Source organism: Oncorhynchus tshawytscha, unplaced genomic scaffold, assembly GCF_018296145.1.
Source record: "Oncorhynchus tshawytscha isolate Ot180627B unplaced genomic scaffold, Otsh_v2.0 Un_scaffold_2590_pilon_pilon, whole genome shotgun sequence".
Classification (NCBI taxonomy): Eukaryota; Metazoa; Chordata; class Actinopteri; order Salmoniformes; family Salmonidae; genus Oncorhynchus; species Oncorhynchus tshawytscha.
The window spans coordinates 399,703-415,000 of NW_024609800.1; the positions used below are offsets into that span (position 1 = coordinate 399,703).

At 47.7% G+C, this 15,298-nt stretch overlaps 1 protein-coding gene across 3 annotated transcripts in view; it reads left to right on the forward strand.

Moving 5' to 3' along the window:
* The window catches only part of prkar1b (protein kinase, cAMP-dependent, regulatory, type I, beta), a 207,807-nt gene that overhangs the window by 133,892 nt on the left and 58,617 nt on the right, over window positions 1-15,298 (forward strand). For all 3 annotated transcript variants that reach the window (XM_042318321.1, XM_042318320.1, XM_042318322.1), the window contains 2 exons: window positions 1,735-1,781; window positions 14,526-14,684. In XM_042318321.1, the coding sequence (XP_042174255.1) occupies window positions 1,735-1,781; window positions 14,526-14,684 (206 nt within the window). The remainder of the gene's footprint in view (window positions 1-1,734; window positions 1,782-14,525; window positions 14,685-15,298) is intronic.

Sequence of the window (15,298 nt, forward strand, 5' to 3'; positions counted from 1 at the left end):
ACTTTGAAATTTCCGATTTGATTTTCCCTTATGAAAAATGTGTCAACCCCAACAAAAAGATCCATTAATTATAAACCATGTATTAATTCACGTTTCCTATTGCAGCAGGATAATTTTCCTGCTGTAGCAAACTGGCTCAAATTAAGATCCTACATGGGTACAAGTACAGGCCTACACAGTATATCAAAAGAGTCAATAAAACCTCACAGGAACAGTTTGTTTGCTGTAAAGACTGGTGTTCCTCAGTCGTCGGTGTACATACAGCATTCTAGCCAGGTGACACAAAGCAAACGTGAGCCCGGGGATGTAGTCCTTTTGAAGACAGTCAAAGAACGTTGGCAGCAATGCTTGTTACACTTCCCCTATGTTGAAACAAGGTCTTTCTTACTGTGTGTGCTGGAGTGCATCGACCTGTGTGTGTGTGTGTGTGTGTGTGTGTGTGTGTGTGTGTGGACACGGGCATGAATGCGTGTGTGTGTGTGTATGCGCTCAATTTTGTGTGTGTCTCTGTCAAATATTTGCCTGCGGTCTTGGGGCTCAGGGTTCTGCTAGAAGGGAAAACAAAGAGTTCACAGCCCAGGTGATAAAAGACAGGAAGAGTGGAGAGAATAGAGAGATGGAGTGAGAGAATGAGGGAATGAAAGAAAGACAGAGAGAGATGAAAGAGGGAGAGAGGGAGCTGAAGAAGGTTGAAGCAGGGTTGAAGCAGGTTGGATGGAGGGGACAGAGAGGACACAGTCCCGAACCTCTCTCCCCTCTCCAGTGATAAATGTGTGTGATGAACGACTCTAGCCTCTACACACAATATTAATTAGCTGTATGAACTCCTGTGAACCCTCAGCACGGGGATCCTCCAGCCTTTCAACTCCTCAATCACACACACACACACACACACACACACACACACACACACACACACACACACACACACACACACACACACATAGTTACACACACACACACATAGTTACACATACACACACACAAATACACACACACACACAAATACACACACACACACATAGTTACACACACACACACACCCACATAGTTACACATACACACACACATACACAGACACACACACATAGTTACACACACACACACACACACACAAACACACACACACATAGTTACACACACACACATAGTTACACACACACCCATACACACACACATACACACACACACACACATAGTTACACACACACACACACACACACACACACACACACACACACACACACACACACACATAGTTACACACACACACATAGTTACACACACACACAGTTACACACACACACAGTTACACACACACATACACCCACATAGTTACACACACGCGCGCGCACACCCACCCACACACACACATACATGCGTAGACTCGCACAGCGACAGACACTCTGACACACACACACGCACAGTCACACACAAATTAAATTGTATTGGTTGCACACACACTTACTGTCTTTCCCCCACCATGCACACACGTGTACCCTCTTGGAAAGAATAGAGACAGATGGGTATAGCCCCTTTCTGAGAGAGAGAGAGAGAGAGAGAGAGAGAGAGAACTTCTGGCTTGCGTTCTTATTGGATTTCCCTGGAAGTGTTTGTGGTGGTGGACAAAGTGTGTTTATGTCTGTCTGCCCGTCTGCCTGTGTGTGTGCATGCATGTGTGTAAGCTCAACCATTATATGTTCTCTCACACTTCTCTTACTCTTTCCTCTACAGGTGATGAAGGAGACAACTTCTATGTGATTGACCAAGGAGAAGTGGATGTAAGTTTCCCATTGGCTTATTCATTCCTCCCCTCTCCACTCCCCTACAACTCCCCAGGTCATTCTCAGTCACCTTACCTGGTCAAATAAGGGTTAATAAAGCAGTGTTAACCAAACCTCTCTACGAGTACCTCCAGTCCTCATTGGAAAGACCTCCAGTCCTCATTGGAAAGACCTCCAGTCCTCATTGGAAAGACCTCCAGTCCTCATTGGAAAGACCTCCAGTTCTCATTGGAAAGACCTCCAGTCCTCATTGGAAAGACCTCCAGTCCTCTTTGGAAAGACCTCCAGTCCTCATTGGAAAGACCTCCAGTTCTCATTGGAAAGACGAGAGAGAGACAAGAAAATCATCTCTCTTTTTTGAGAAGGAAAAATCATCATACCTTCCTACCTCTACCCCACACATACCTTCCTATCTCTACCTCACACACACCTTCCTACCTCTACCTCACACACACCTTCCTACCTCTACCTCACACACACCTTCCTACCTCTACCCCACACATACCTTCCTACCTCTACCTCACACAGATCTACCGACTTCTACCTCACACATACCTTCCTACCTCTACCCCACACATACCTTCCTACCTCTACCTCACACATACCTTCCTACCTCTACCTCACACATACCTTCCTACCTCTACCCCACACATACCTTCCTACCTCTACCCCACACATACCTTCCTACCTCTACCCCACACATACCTTCCTACTCCTACTTCTCACATACCTTCCTACCTCTACCCCACACATACCTTCCTACCTCTACCCCACACATACCTTCCTACCTCTACCTCACACATACCTTCCTACTTCTACTTCTCACATACCTTCCTACCTCTACCTCACACATACCTTCCTACCTCTACCCCACACATACCTTCCTACCTCTACCTCACACATACCTTCCTACCTCTACCCCACACATACCTTCCTACCTCTACCTCACACATACCTTCCTACCTCTACCCCACACATACCTTCCTACCTCTACCCCACACATACCTTCCTACCTCTACCCCACACATACCTTCCTACCTCTACCTCACACATACCTTCCTACCTCTACCCCACACATACCTTCCTACCTCTACCCCACACATACCTTCCTACCTCTACCTCACACATACCTTCCTACTTCTACTTCTCACATACCTTCCTACCTCTACCTCACACATACCTTCCTACCTCTACCCCACACATACCTTCCTACCTCTACCTCACACATACCTTCCTACCTCTACCCCACACATACCTTCCTACCTCTACCTCACACATACCTTCCTACCTCTACCCCACACATACCTTCCTACCTCTACCCCACACATACCTTCCTACTTCTACTTCTCACATTGGTCAACTGTACTGCTGTTTGTGTTAAATGATGATGAGCACTGGCCTGGGGTCTTTTCTGACTTCATTGACTTGCGGTCTGGTCACGCTAGTGTTGGGCCCAGACACGCTCTGAACGCCACACAATGACAACAGTCAGAACACCTTTTTGTTTTAGGAACCCGAAGCGACAAAGAGATAGAGTTAAGTGGAGAGATAAAAAAGATAAAAAACAGATGGAAAATCAAACAGGAAACAACCTTATCGGTTTACGGTGAAGGGAGAGGGAGTGAGAGGAGACGTAAGGTAACCAGAGAGGACTGGGTCCAGGTGGGTGAGCTCCGCTGAGCGAGAGAGAGGAGAGAGGGATAAGGTGTGAATGAGAGGGAGAGAGAAAGAGAAGGGGTGGTGGAGAGGGTTGGGGCGATGGTGCCCTGATACAGCAGGTCTACCTACTGGTCCGGGTGGGCGAGCTCCACCGAGCGTATCAGAGAGCCCAGTCAGACCCAGACAGAGATGGATGGATGAGTGGAGAGAGAGGGATAAGGGAATGGAGGAGAGGGATAAGGGAGTGGAGGAGAGGGAGAGAGAGGGAGAAGGGAGTGGAGGAGAGGGAGAGAGAGGGATAAGGGAGTGGAGGAGAGGGATAAGGGAGTGGAGGAGAGAGAGAGAGGGATAAGGGAGTGGAGGAGAGGGAGAGAGGGATAAGGGAGTGGAGGAGAGGGATAAGGGAGTGGAGGAGAGAGAGAGAGGGATAAGGGAGTGGAGGAGAGGGATAAGGGAGTGGAGGAGAGGGAGAGAGAGGGATAAGGGAGTGGAGGAGAGGGAGAGAGAGAGGGATAAGGGGGTGGAGGAGAGGGAGAGAGAGAGGGATAAGGGGGTGGAGGAGAGGGAGAGAGAGGGATAAGGGAGTGGAGGAGAGGGAGAGAGAGGGATAAGGGAGTGGAGGAGAGGGATAAGGGAGTGGAGGAGAGAGAGGGATAAGGGAGTGGAGGAGAGGGATAAGGGGGTGGAGGAGAGAGAGGGAGAGAGAGGGATAAGGGAGTGGAGGAGAGGGATAAAGGGGTGGAGGAGAGGGAGAGAGGGATAAGGGAGTGGAGGATAGAGAGAGAGGGATAAGGGAGTGGAGGAAAGAGAGGGATAAGGGAGTGGAGGAGAGGGATAAGGGAGTGGAGGAGAGGGAGAGAGGGATAAGGGAGTGGAGGAGGGGGAGGGAGAGAGGGATAAGGGGGTGGAGGAGAGGGAGAGAGAGAGGGATAAGGGAGTGGAGGAGAGGGATAAGGGAGTGGAGGAGAGGGAGAGAGAGGGATAAGGGGGTGGAGGAGAGGGAGAGAGAGAGAGGGATAAGGGAGTGGAGGAGAGAGAGAGGGATAAGGGGTGAAGGAGAGGGAGAGAGAGCGATAAGGGAGTGGAGGAGAGAGAGAGGGAGAGAGAAGGGATAGGGTAGAGAGAGAGAGATAAGGGAGTGGAGGAGAGAGAGGGAGGGAGAGAGAGAGGGATAAGGGAGTGGAGGAGAGGGAGAGAGAGAGAGAGGGGGATAAGGGAGTGGAGGAGAGGGAGAGAGAGAGAGAGAGAGAGGGATAAGGGAGTGGAGGAGAGGGAGAGAGAGAGAGAAGGGGTGGGGTAGAGAGAGAGCCCTGATACAGCAGATCTACCTATCATTGGGACAACATTAAAGGGAATGGAAAAGATCAGCAGTGGCACAGTTGATTTATTTTTTAATTTGGGATTGATGATGAAGGATGAAGACTCATCTTGACATTAGACTACTTTTGTGTTCTCAAAGTGTCTGACAACCTTTAGATTTTGGAGTGAACTGGAATGGTGACGGCAGCCATGACTGTGGAGAAAGGTTATGTTCATTAGTGCACATCGTAGCAAAACATTCTAAAAGGTTCTACAATGGAAAATGAAAAAGAGCATTGTACAAATCCAGGTATAGTCCCTCGGCAGCAGGTAGCCTGGCGGGTAGGAGAGTTGGGCCAGTAACCGAAAGGGGACAAAGTCGTTCTGCTCGTGAGCAAGGCAGTTAACCCACTGTTCCCGTGCACCGATGTCGATTAAGGCAGTTCCCCTGCACCTCTCTGATTCAGAGGGGTTGGGTTAAAGACACATTTCAGTTGAATGTGTTCAGTTGTACAACTGACTTGTTCCAGTCTGTTTCTTGTCTTCATTTGGTGCCTAATGAAGACAACCCAGTTGTTCCTGTAGATGGTTAAACACAAGCCTCCCACAACTCCCTCTGCTATCTACCGTGTAAATCCCTGAGGGTTCTGTTTTAAAGACCTGATAAGGGAGATAGTGGCTCAATGGAGGCATTCTAGTGGAAGTACATTCCTCTGTTTATCTTTTCCCCTCTTTTGTTTCATTCTGTCTCTCTTATTTACTTGTTCTTACACCATTTTAAAGTAGTTCCTCTGTGATATAACTTCATTTTCATAAATAATGTCTTGTTCTTTTCTTCTTCCGTATTATTACATAAGTCATTGGGTGTGGTTGTTCTCATATGCACACACACACACACACACACACACACACACACACACACACACACACACACACACACACACACACACACACACACACACACACACACACAATGTACCTTCAACATTGCTCCCTGACAGAATCTAAATACCACACCACACCACCCACCACACCCAATCACCTCCCTCCCTTCCTCCATCCCTCCACAGTAGAGTGAGGAGAGATGGATATGTGAGCTACATAACCCTCTCCTCTCTCTCCTCTCTCTCCTCGTCCCCCTGTAATAAGCAGCAGTATCAGTCCTCTATCATATCATAGCTGTGCTCCCAGAGGTGGCTGGCTGGGGATCAGCATCACATTCTGGCTGCCACCAGAGAATCTGGAACATCCACTCCCCAGGCCAAGCCCTGTCAGCCTGCACCCATCCCAGCCAAGCCCTGTCAGCCTGCACCCATCCCAGCCAAGACCTCAGAGATGTGGCTCAGTGCTGAGGCTCTCTGTTTCTCTCTTTATACTCCACTATTTCTCTATTCGTCTCTCTCTCTCCCTCTCTCCCCTCTCTCTACCTCTCTCCCTCTCTCCCCTCTCTCTACCTCTCTCCCTCTCTCCCCTCTCTCTACCTCTCTCTCTCTCTCCCCTCTCTCTCTCTCTCTCTCTCTCTCTCTCCACGTCTCTCCCTCCCTCTCCACCTCCCTCTCTCTCTCTCCTTTCTCTCTCTCCTCTCTCCCTCCCTCTTCACCTCTCTCTCTCCACCTTTCTCTCTCTCCCTCTCCACCTCTCTCTCCCCTCCCTCTCTTTCTCTCTCTGTCTCCACCTCTCTCTCTCCCTCTCACTCTACCTCTTTCTATTTTTCCCTCTCTCTATCTATCTCTCTCTATCTTGCTAGCTCTCTTTCTTGCTCTCCCTCCCTCTCCACATCTATCTATCTATCTATCTATCTATCTATCTATCTATCTATCTATCTATCTATCTATCTATCTATCTATCTATCTATCTATCTATCTATCTATCTATCTATCTATCTATCTATCTATCTATCTATCTATCTATCTATCTATCTATCTATCTATCTATCTATCTATCTATCTATCTATCTATCTATCTATCTATCTATCTATCTATCTATCTATCTATCTATCTATCTATCTATCTATCCCCTCTCTCTCTCCCTCTCTCTCTCTCTCTCTCTCCCCTCCCTCTCTCTCTCCCCTCCCTCCCTCTCTCTCTCTACCTCCCTCCCTCTCTCCACCTCTCTCTCTCTCCACCTCTCTCTCTCCCCTCCCTCTCTCTCTACCTCCCTCCCTCTCTCTCTCTACCTCCCTCCCTATCTCTCTCTACCTCCCTCCCTCTCTCCACCTCTCTCTCTCTCCACCTCTCTCTCTCTCTCTCTCTCTCTCTCTCTCCCACTGTCGATCTATCTATCTCTCGCTCTCTATCTATCTCTCTTTCTCGCTCCCCTCCAACTTAAAACAGAGCGCTCTGCTCAGTGCTGTATGTGTGTGTGTGTGAAACCTCCCATCGTAGTGTAGGGTCCATTAAACTGTGGTGATGATGTCTCTCATTAGGCGGAATGTAAATCTACCGTTGACTGGGGGAGAAGTGAAATTGCTGCTGGTGTTAACGCCACACACACAAGTATGCGCACGCGGAAACACACACACACACATGCTAGTGCACACACATGCACGCAAGCCCAAACACAAATGCCTCCGTGTGTACTGGGACATTCCACTTTGTGGTATTAGTGTCTAGTAATATGCGATTTTACGATAACCCTCAATAGGTCCTAGCCCAAGACAAGCCCTTTATCCATACTGATGATAACCCTCAATAGGTCCTAGCCCATGACAAGCCCTTTATCCATACTGATGATAACCCTCAATATGTCCTAGCCCACGACAAGCTCTTTATCCATACTGATGATAACCCTCAATAGCACACGACAACCCAGCTCAGACCATCCAGCCCTGCCCAAACCCTCCTCATGTATTTGATGGCCAGATTAAAAAAGAAAAGCTGTGGACTAAATCAAATCTTATTTTATCACATACACATGGTTAGCAGATGTTATTGGTCACATACACATGGTTAGCAGATGTTATTTGTCACATACACATGGTTAACAGATGTTATTGGTCACATACACATGGTTAGCAGATGTTATTGGTCACATGGTTAGCAGATGTTATTGGTCACATACACATGGTTAACAGATGTTATTGGTCACATACACATGGTTAGCAGATGTTAATGGTCACATACACATGGTTAGCAGATGTTATTGGTCACATGGTTAGCAGATGTTATTGGTCACATACACATGGTTAACAGATGTTATTGGTCACATGGTTAGCAGATGTTATTGGTCACATACACATGGTTAGCAGATGTTATTGGTCACATGGTTAGCAGATGTTATTGGTCACATACACATGGTTAACAGATGTTATTGGTCACATACACATGGTTAGCAGATGTTATTGGTCACATGCACATGGTTAGCAGTTGTCATTGGTCACATACACATGGTTAGCAGATGTTATTGGTCACATACACATGGTTAGCAGATGTTATTGGTCACATACACATGGTTAGCAGTTGTCATTGGTCACATACACATGGTTAGCAGATGTTATTGGTCACATACACATGGTTAGCAGATGTTATTGGTCACATACACATGGTTAGCAGATGTTATTGGTCACATGGTTAGCAGATGTTATTGGTCACATACACATGGTTAGCAGATGTTATTTGTCACATACACATGGTTAGCAGATGTTATTGGTCACATACACATGGTTAACAGATGTTATTGGTCACATACACATGGTTAGCTGATGTTATTGGTCACATCCACATGGTTAGCAGATGTTATTGGTCACATACACATGGTTAGCAGATGTTATTGGTCACATACACATGGTTAGCTGATGTTATTGGTCACATCCACATGGTTAGCAGATGTTATTGGTCACATACACATGGTTAACAGATGTTATTGGTCACATACACATGGGTAGCAGATGTTATTGGTCACATACACATGGTTAGCTGATGTTATTGGTCACATCCACATGGTTAGCAGATGTTATTGGTCACATACACATGGTTAACAGATGTTATTGGTCACATACACATGGTTAGCAGATGTTATTGGTCACATACACATGGTTAGCAGATGTTATTGGTCACATGGTTAGCAGATGTTATTGGTCACATACACATGGTTAGCAGATGTTATTGGTCACATGGTTAGCAGATGTTATTGGTCACATACACATGGTTAGCAGATGTTGTTGGTCACATGGTTAACAGATGTTATTGGTCACATACACATGGTTAGCAGATGTTAATGGTCACATACACATGGTTAGCAGATGTTATTGGTCACATGGTTAGCAGATGTTATTGGTCACATACACATGGTTAACAGATGTTATTGGTCACATGGTTAGCAGATGTTATTGGTCACATACACATGGTTAGCAGATGTTATTGGTCACATGGTTAGCAGATGTTATTGGTCACATACACATGGTTAGCAGATGTTGTTGGTCACATGGTTAACAGATGTTATTGGTCACATACACATGGTTAGCAGATGTTATTAGTCACATACACATGGTTAGCAGTTGTCATTGGTCACATACACATGGTTAGCAGATGTTATTGGTCACATACACATGGTTAGCAGATGTTATTGGTCACATACACATGGTTAGCAGATGTTATTGGTCACATACACATGGTTAGCTGATGTTATTGGTCACATCCACATGGTTAGCAGATGTTATTGGTCACATACACATGGTTAGCAGATGTTATTGGTCACATACACATGGTTAGCAGATGTTATTGGTCACATACACATGGTTAACAGATGTTATTGGTCACATACACATGGGTAGCAGATGTTATTGGTCACATACACATGGTTAGCAGATGTTATTGGTCACATACACATGGTTAACAGATGTTATTGGTCACATACACATGGTTAGCAGATGTTATTGGTCACATACACATGGTTAGCAGATGTTATTGGTCACATACACATGGTTAACAGATGTTATTGGTCACATACACATGGGTAGCAGATGTTATTGGTCACATACACATGGTTAGCAGATGTTATTGGTCACATGGTTAGCAGATGTTATTGGTCACATACACATGGTTAGCAGATGTTATTGGTCACATGGTTAGCAGATGTTATTGGTCACATACACATGGTTAGCAGATGTTATTGGTCACATGGTTAGCAGATGTTATTGGTCACATGCACATGGTTAGCAGATGTTATTGCGGTGTAGTGAAATGCTTGTGTTCCTAGCGCCAACAGTGCAGTAATATCTAACAATACACAACAATACAAGTAAAATAATGGAATTAAGAAATATATAAATATTAGGATGTGCAATGTAGGAGTGGCGTTGCCAGGTTAGTCGAGGTAATTTGTAAAGTGACATTGCATAGGTAATAAACAGCGAGTGGGTGCCGGCTAGTGATGGCTATTTAACAGTCTGATGGCCTTTTTCAGTCTCTGAGTACCAGCTTTGATGCACCTGTACTGACCTCTCCTTCTGGATGACAGCAGGGTGAATAGGCAGGGGCTCTGGTGGTTGATGTCCTTGATGATCTTTATGGCCTTCCTGTGACATCGGATGCTGTAGGTGTCCTGGAGAACAGGTAGTTTGCCCCCGGTGATGCGTTGGGCAGACCGCACCACCCTCTGGAGAGCCTTGTGGTTGCGGGCGGTGCAGTTGCCGTACCAGGTGGTGATACAGCCCGACAGGATGCTCTCAATGGTGCATCTGTAAAAGTTAGTGAGGGTCTTAGGGACCAAGCTGAATTTAAGCCTCCTGAAGTTGAAGAGGTGCTGTTATGCCTTCTTCACCACACTGTCTGTGTGGGTGGACCATTTCCGAATGTCAGTGATGTGTACGCCGAGGAGCTTTTCACCCTCTCCACCGCGGCTCCATCAATGTGGATGGGGGCGTGCTCGCTCTGCTGTTTCTTGAAGTTCGTGATCACGTCCTCCCTGTAGGCTGTCTTGTCGTTCTTGGTGATCAAGCCCACTACTGTTGTCGTCTGGAAACGTGATGATTGAGTTGGAGGCATGTATGGCCACGCAGTCATGGGTGAACAGGGAGTACAGGAGGGGGCTGAGCATGCACCCTTGTGGGTTCCCTGTGTTGAGGATCAGTGGAGTGGAGATGTTGTTTCCTACCTTCACCACCTGGGGCCGGCCCGTCAGGAAATCCAGGACCCAGGTGCACAAGGTGGGGTTCAGACCCAGGGCCTCGAGCTTAATGATGCGTTTGAAGGGTACTATGGTGTTGAAGGCTGAGCTGTAGTCAATGAACAGCATTCTTACATAGGCATTTCTCTTGTCCATATGGGATCAGCCAGTGTGCAGTGCGATGACGATTGCATCATCTGTGGATCTTTTGGGGCGGTAAGCAAATTACTGTGGGTTTTAAGATGTAAGGTATGGTGGAAGTGATATGATCCTTGACTAGCCTCTCAAAGCACTTCATGATGACAGAAGTGAGTGCTACGGGGCGGTAGTCATTTAGTTCAGTTACCTTAGCTTTCTTGGGAACAGGAACAATGGTGGCCATCTTGAAGCATGTGGACACAACAGACTGGGATAGGGATTGTTTGAATATGTCCTAAACACTCCAGCCAGCTGTTCTGCGCAAGCTCTGAGGATGCGGTTAGGGATGTCGTCTGGACCATGGGATCATTGTGAGATCATTCACCTGTGGACCATGGGATCATTCACCTGTGGACCATGGGATCATTATGGGATCATTCACCTGTGGACCATGGGATCATTCACCTGTGGACCATGGGATCATTGTGAGATCATTCACCTGTGGACCATGGGATCATTCACCTGTGGACCATGGGATCATTGTGGGATCATTCACCTGTGGACCATGGGATCATTCACCTGTGGACCATGGGATCATTGTGAGATCATTCACATGTGGACCATGGGATCATTGTGAGATCATTCACCTGTGGACCATGGGACCATTGTGAGATCATTCACCTGTGGACCGTGGGATCATTGTGAGATCATTCACCTGTGGATCATGGGATCATTGTGGGATCATTCAGCTGTGGACCATGGGATCATTGTGAGATCATTCACATGTGGACCATGGGATCATTGTGGGATCATTCACCTGTGGACCCTGGGATCATTGTGAGATCATTCACCTGTGGACCATGGGATCATTGTGGGATCATTCACCTGTGGACCCTGGGATCATTGTGAGATCATTCACCTGTGGACCATGGGATCATTCACCTGTGGACCCTGGGATCATTGTGAGATCATTCACCTGTGGACCATGGGATCATTGTGGGATCATTCACCTGTGGACCCTGGGATCATTGTGAGATCATTCACCTGTGGACCATGGGATCATTGTGGGATCATTCACCTGTGGACCCTGGGTTCATTGTGAGATCATTCACCTGTGGACCATGGGATCATTGTGGGATCATTCACCTGTGGACCATGGGATCATTCACCTGTGGACCATGGGATCATTGTGGGATCATTCACATGTGGACCATGGGACCATTGTGAGATCATTCAGCTGTGGACCATGGGATCATTGTGGGATCATTCACATGTGGACCATGGGATCATTCACCTGTGGACCATGGGATCATTCACCTGTGGACCATGGGATCATTCACCTGTGGACCATGGGATCATTGTGGGATCATTCACATGTGGACCATGGGACCATTGTGAGATCATTCAGCTGTGGACCATGGGACCATTGTGGGATCATTCACCTGTGCTCCTCTTGAAGCACTCGGTGAAGATTGTACCCCACTCTCAAATCTCCCCCTTCTCCCCCTCTCTCTCTCCTTCCCTCCTTCTCTATCTGTCTCCTCCTTCTTTCCTTCTCTCAGCGTTATTAAGTCAACAAGTGGATTGTGTGTCAACAGGTGAAACTGTATCTGCGGACTGAAAGGGGCTCTGTGAGGCTGTATTGTGTGTGTGTGTGTGTGTGTGTGTGTGTGTGTGTGTGTGTGTGTGTGTGTGTGTGTGTGTGTGTGTGTGTGTGTGTGAAGCTAAGTAGGCCATCCAGTGACCGCAGTTCTGGGTTGTGTGTGAGAGAGGCCGAGCAAGAGTGAGAGATTTGGGTGTTTAAGTCCACCACAGCTTTCCCACCTCCATCACCCCTTAATCAAAGGGAAGTCACGCACACCACAGACGGAGAGAGAGAGAAGGGAGGGAGAGAGAGAGAAGGGAGGGAGAGAGAGAGAAGGGAGGGAGAGAGAGAGAAGGGAGGGAGAGAGAGAGAAGGGAGGGAGAGAAGGGAGGGAGAGAGAGAAGGGAGGGAGAGAGAGAAGGGAGGGAGAGAGAGAGAAGGGAGAGAGAGAGAGATAGGAGAGATAGACGGCTTTTAGTGTCCCTTCCTCTGGCTTAGAGGGGATCAAATGCTCAGGGGGGTCCAGCCATCAGAGCTAAGACCCAGGAAACAAGGAGGGGGGAGAGATGGAGGGATATGGATTGAGGGGAAGCGGACATTTGGGGTAAGGAGGAAGAGGGGGAACAAGAGGCAAGATATAGAGATATGGATGAAGTAGATCGAAAGGGGAGGGTGAAGGGAGAGAAACAGAATGGGAGAGGAGGGCGAATGAGGTAGAGGTGTGAGTGGGTTGGAAAGGGAAACTGGAGAGATGTGGGGAGAAAGGAGGTAGAGGTGTGAGTGGGTTGGAAAGGGAAACTGGAGAGATGTGGGGAGAAAGGAGGTAGAGGTGTGAGTGGGTTGGAAAGGGAAACTGGAGAGATGTGGGGAGAAAGGAGGTAGAGGTGTGAGTGGGTTGGAAAGGGAAACTGGAGAGATGTGGGGAGAAAGGAGGTAGAGGTGTGAGTGGGGGGGAGTGAAGGAGAGAGAAGAGGGGAGTAAAGCAGAGAGAAGAGGGGAGTGAAGGAGAGAGAAGAGGGGAGTGAAGCAGAGAGAAGAGGGTTTCAGAGAGGTGTGTAGTGGAGACACTCGTCCGGTCAGGGAGGGACCTCTGTGTTTGACCCTGTAATGGAGGGTAATGATCCACGATGAGGGAGTCGTGTTCACACCCATGTCCACCTCTACCCTGAGCCCTGTCTGTAACTAGAGACCCTAATCCCTCACACTAACCCCTCACATTAACCCCTCACACTCACCCTAACCCCTCTTCCTAACCGCACACACACCTCAACCTCACACTAACCCCTCACATTAACCCCTCACACCCCTCCTCACCCTAACCCCTCACCCTCACACCCCTCCTCACACTCACCCTAACCCCTCTTCCTAACCACACACACACCTCAACCTCACACTAACCCCTCACAGCCCTCCTCACTTAATGACCTCACTACAAAGAGTTCCAAGTAGGGCCTGGCTTCATATGAGTGGACTATAGCCACGGCCCAACATGTATGGCAGCAGCAGACTAAGGGGACTAGAACTAAGACTGTGTCCTGGTCAGGTCACATGGTCAGGTAAAACACTTGGTCCTAGCTAAGGAGGTAGGATCTTAAAGAGGCTTCTGAAATTTCTCATTTCCAGGCTTGAGTTTGTCTTAACTAAAAATGGATCAACCCCTACAAAATGCGATAATGCAACACAATAATTCCCATTTCCTGTTGCTGCAGGATTATTAGGATCCTATTCTCTGATTGGCCAATTCAGTGGAGATACTTTTGTTCAGGCAGTTCAATCATGGCTTTTCTGTGAAATGTGATGAAATGTGATGATCTTACATTAAGTGTTATGTTGACCAACAATATGCCCATGTAGCTACATACATTACCCACACACAGTATTGTGGGAGGCTGTTACAGCCCACGGAGCCCCTCTCACAGTGTCTGTCTGTCTGTGTGTGTGTCTCTCTCTCCAGGTATATGTGAACGGAGAGTGGGTGACCAGTATCGGGGAGGGGGGCAGCTTTGGGGAGCTGGCCCTGATCTACGGGACCCCCCGAGCCGCCACCGTCAAGGCCAAGACTGACATGAAGCTGTGGGGCATCGACCGGGACAGCTACCGACGCATCCTCATGGTACAGACACACACATGTAGAAACACACACACACACGACCAGAACAGCTACCGACGCATCCTCATGGTACAGACACACACATGTAGAAACACACACACACATGACCAGGACAGCTACCAACGCATCCTCATGGTACAGATACACACATGTAGAACACACAACACACACACACACACACACACACACACACATGACCAGGACAGCTACCGACGCATCCTCATGGTACAGATACACACATGTAGAAACACACACACACACACACACACACACGACCAGAACAGCTACCAACGCATCCTCATGGTACAGATACACACATGTAGAAACACACACACACACACACACACACATGACCAGGACAGCTACCAACGCATCCTCATGGTACAGATGCACACATGTAGAAACACACACACACACACACACGACCAGGACAGCTACCAACGCATCCTCATGGTACAGATACACACATGTAGAAACACACACACACACACACACACACATGACCAGGACAGCTACCGACGCATCCTCATGGTACAGATACACACATGTAGAAACACACACACACACACACACACACACGACCAGAACAGCTACCGACGCATCCTCATGGTACAGAT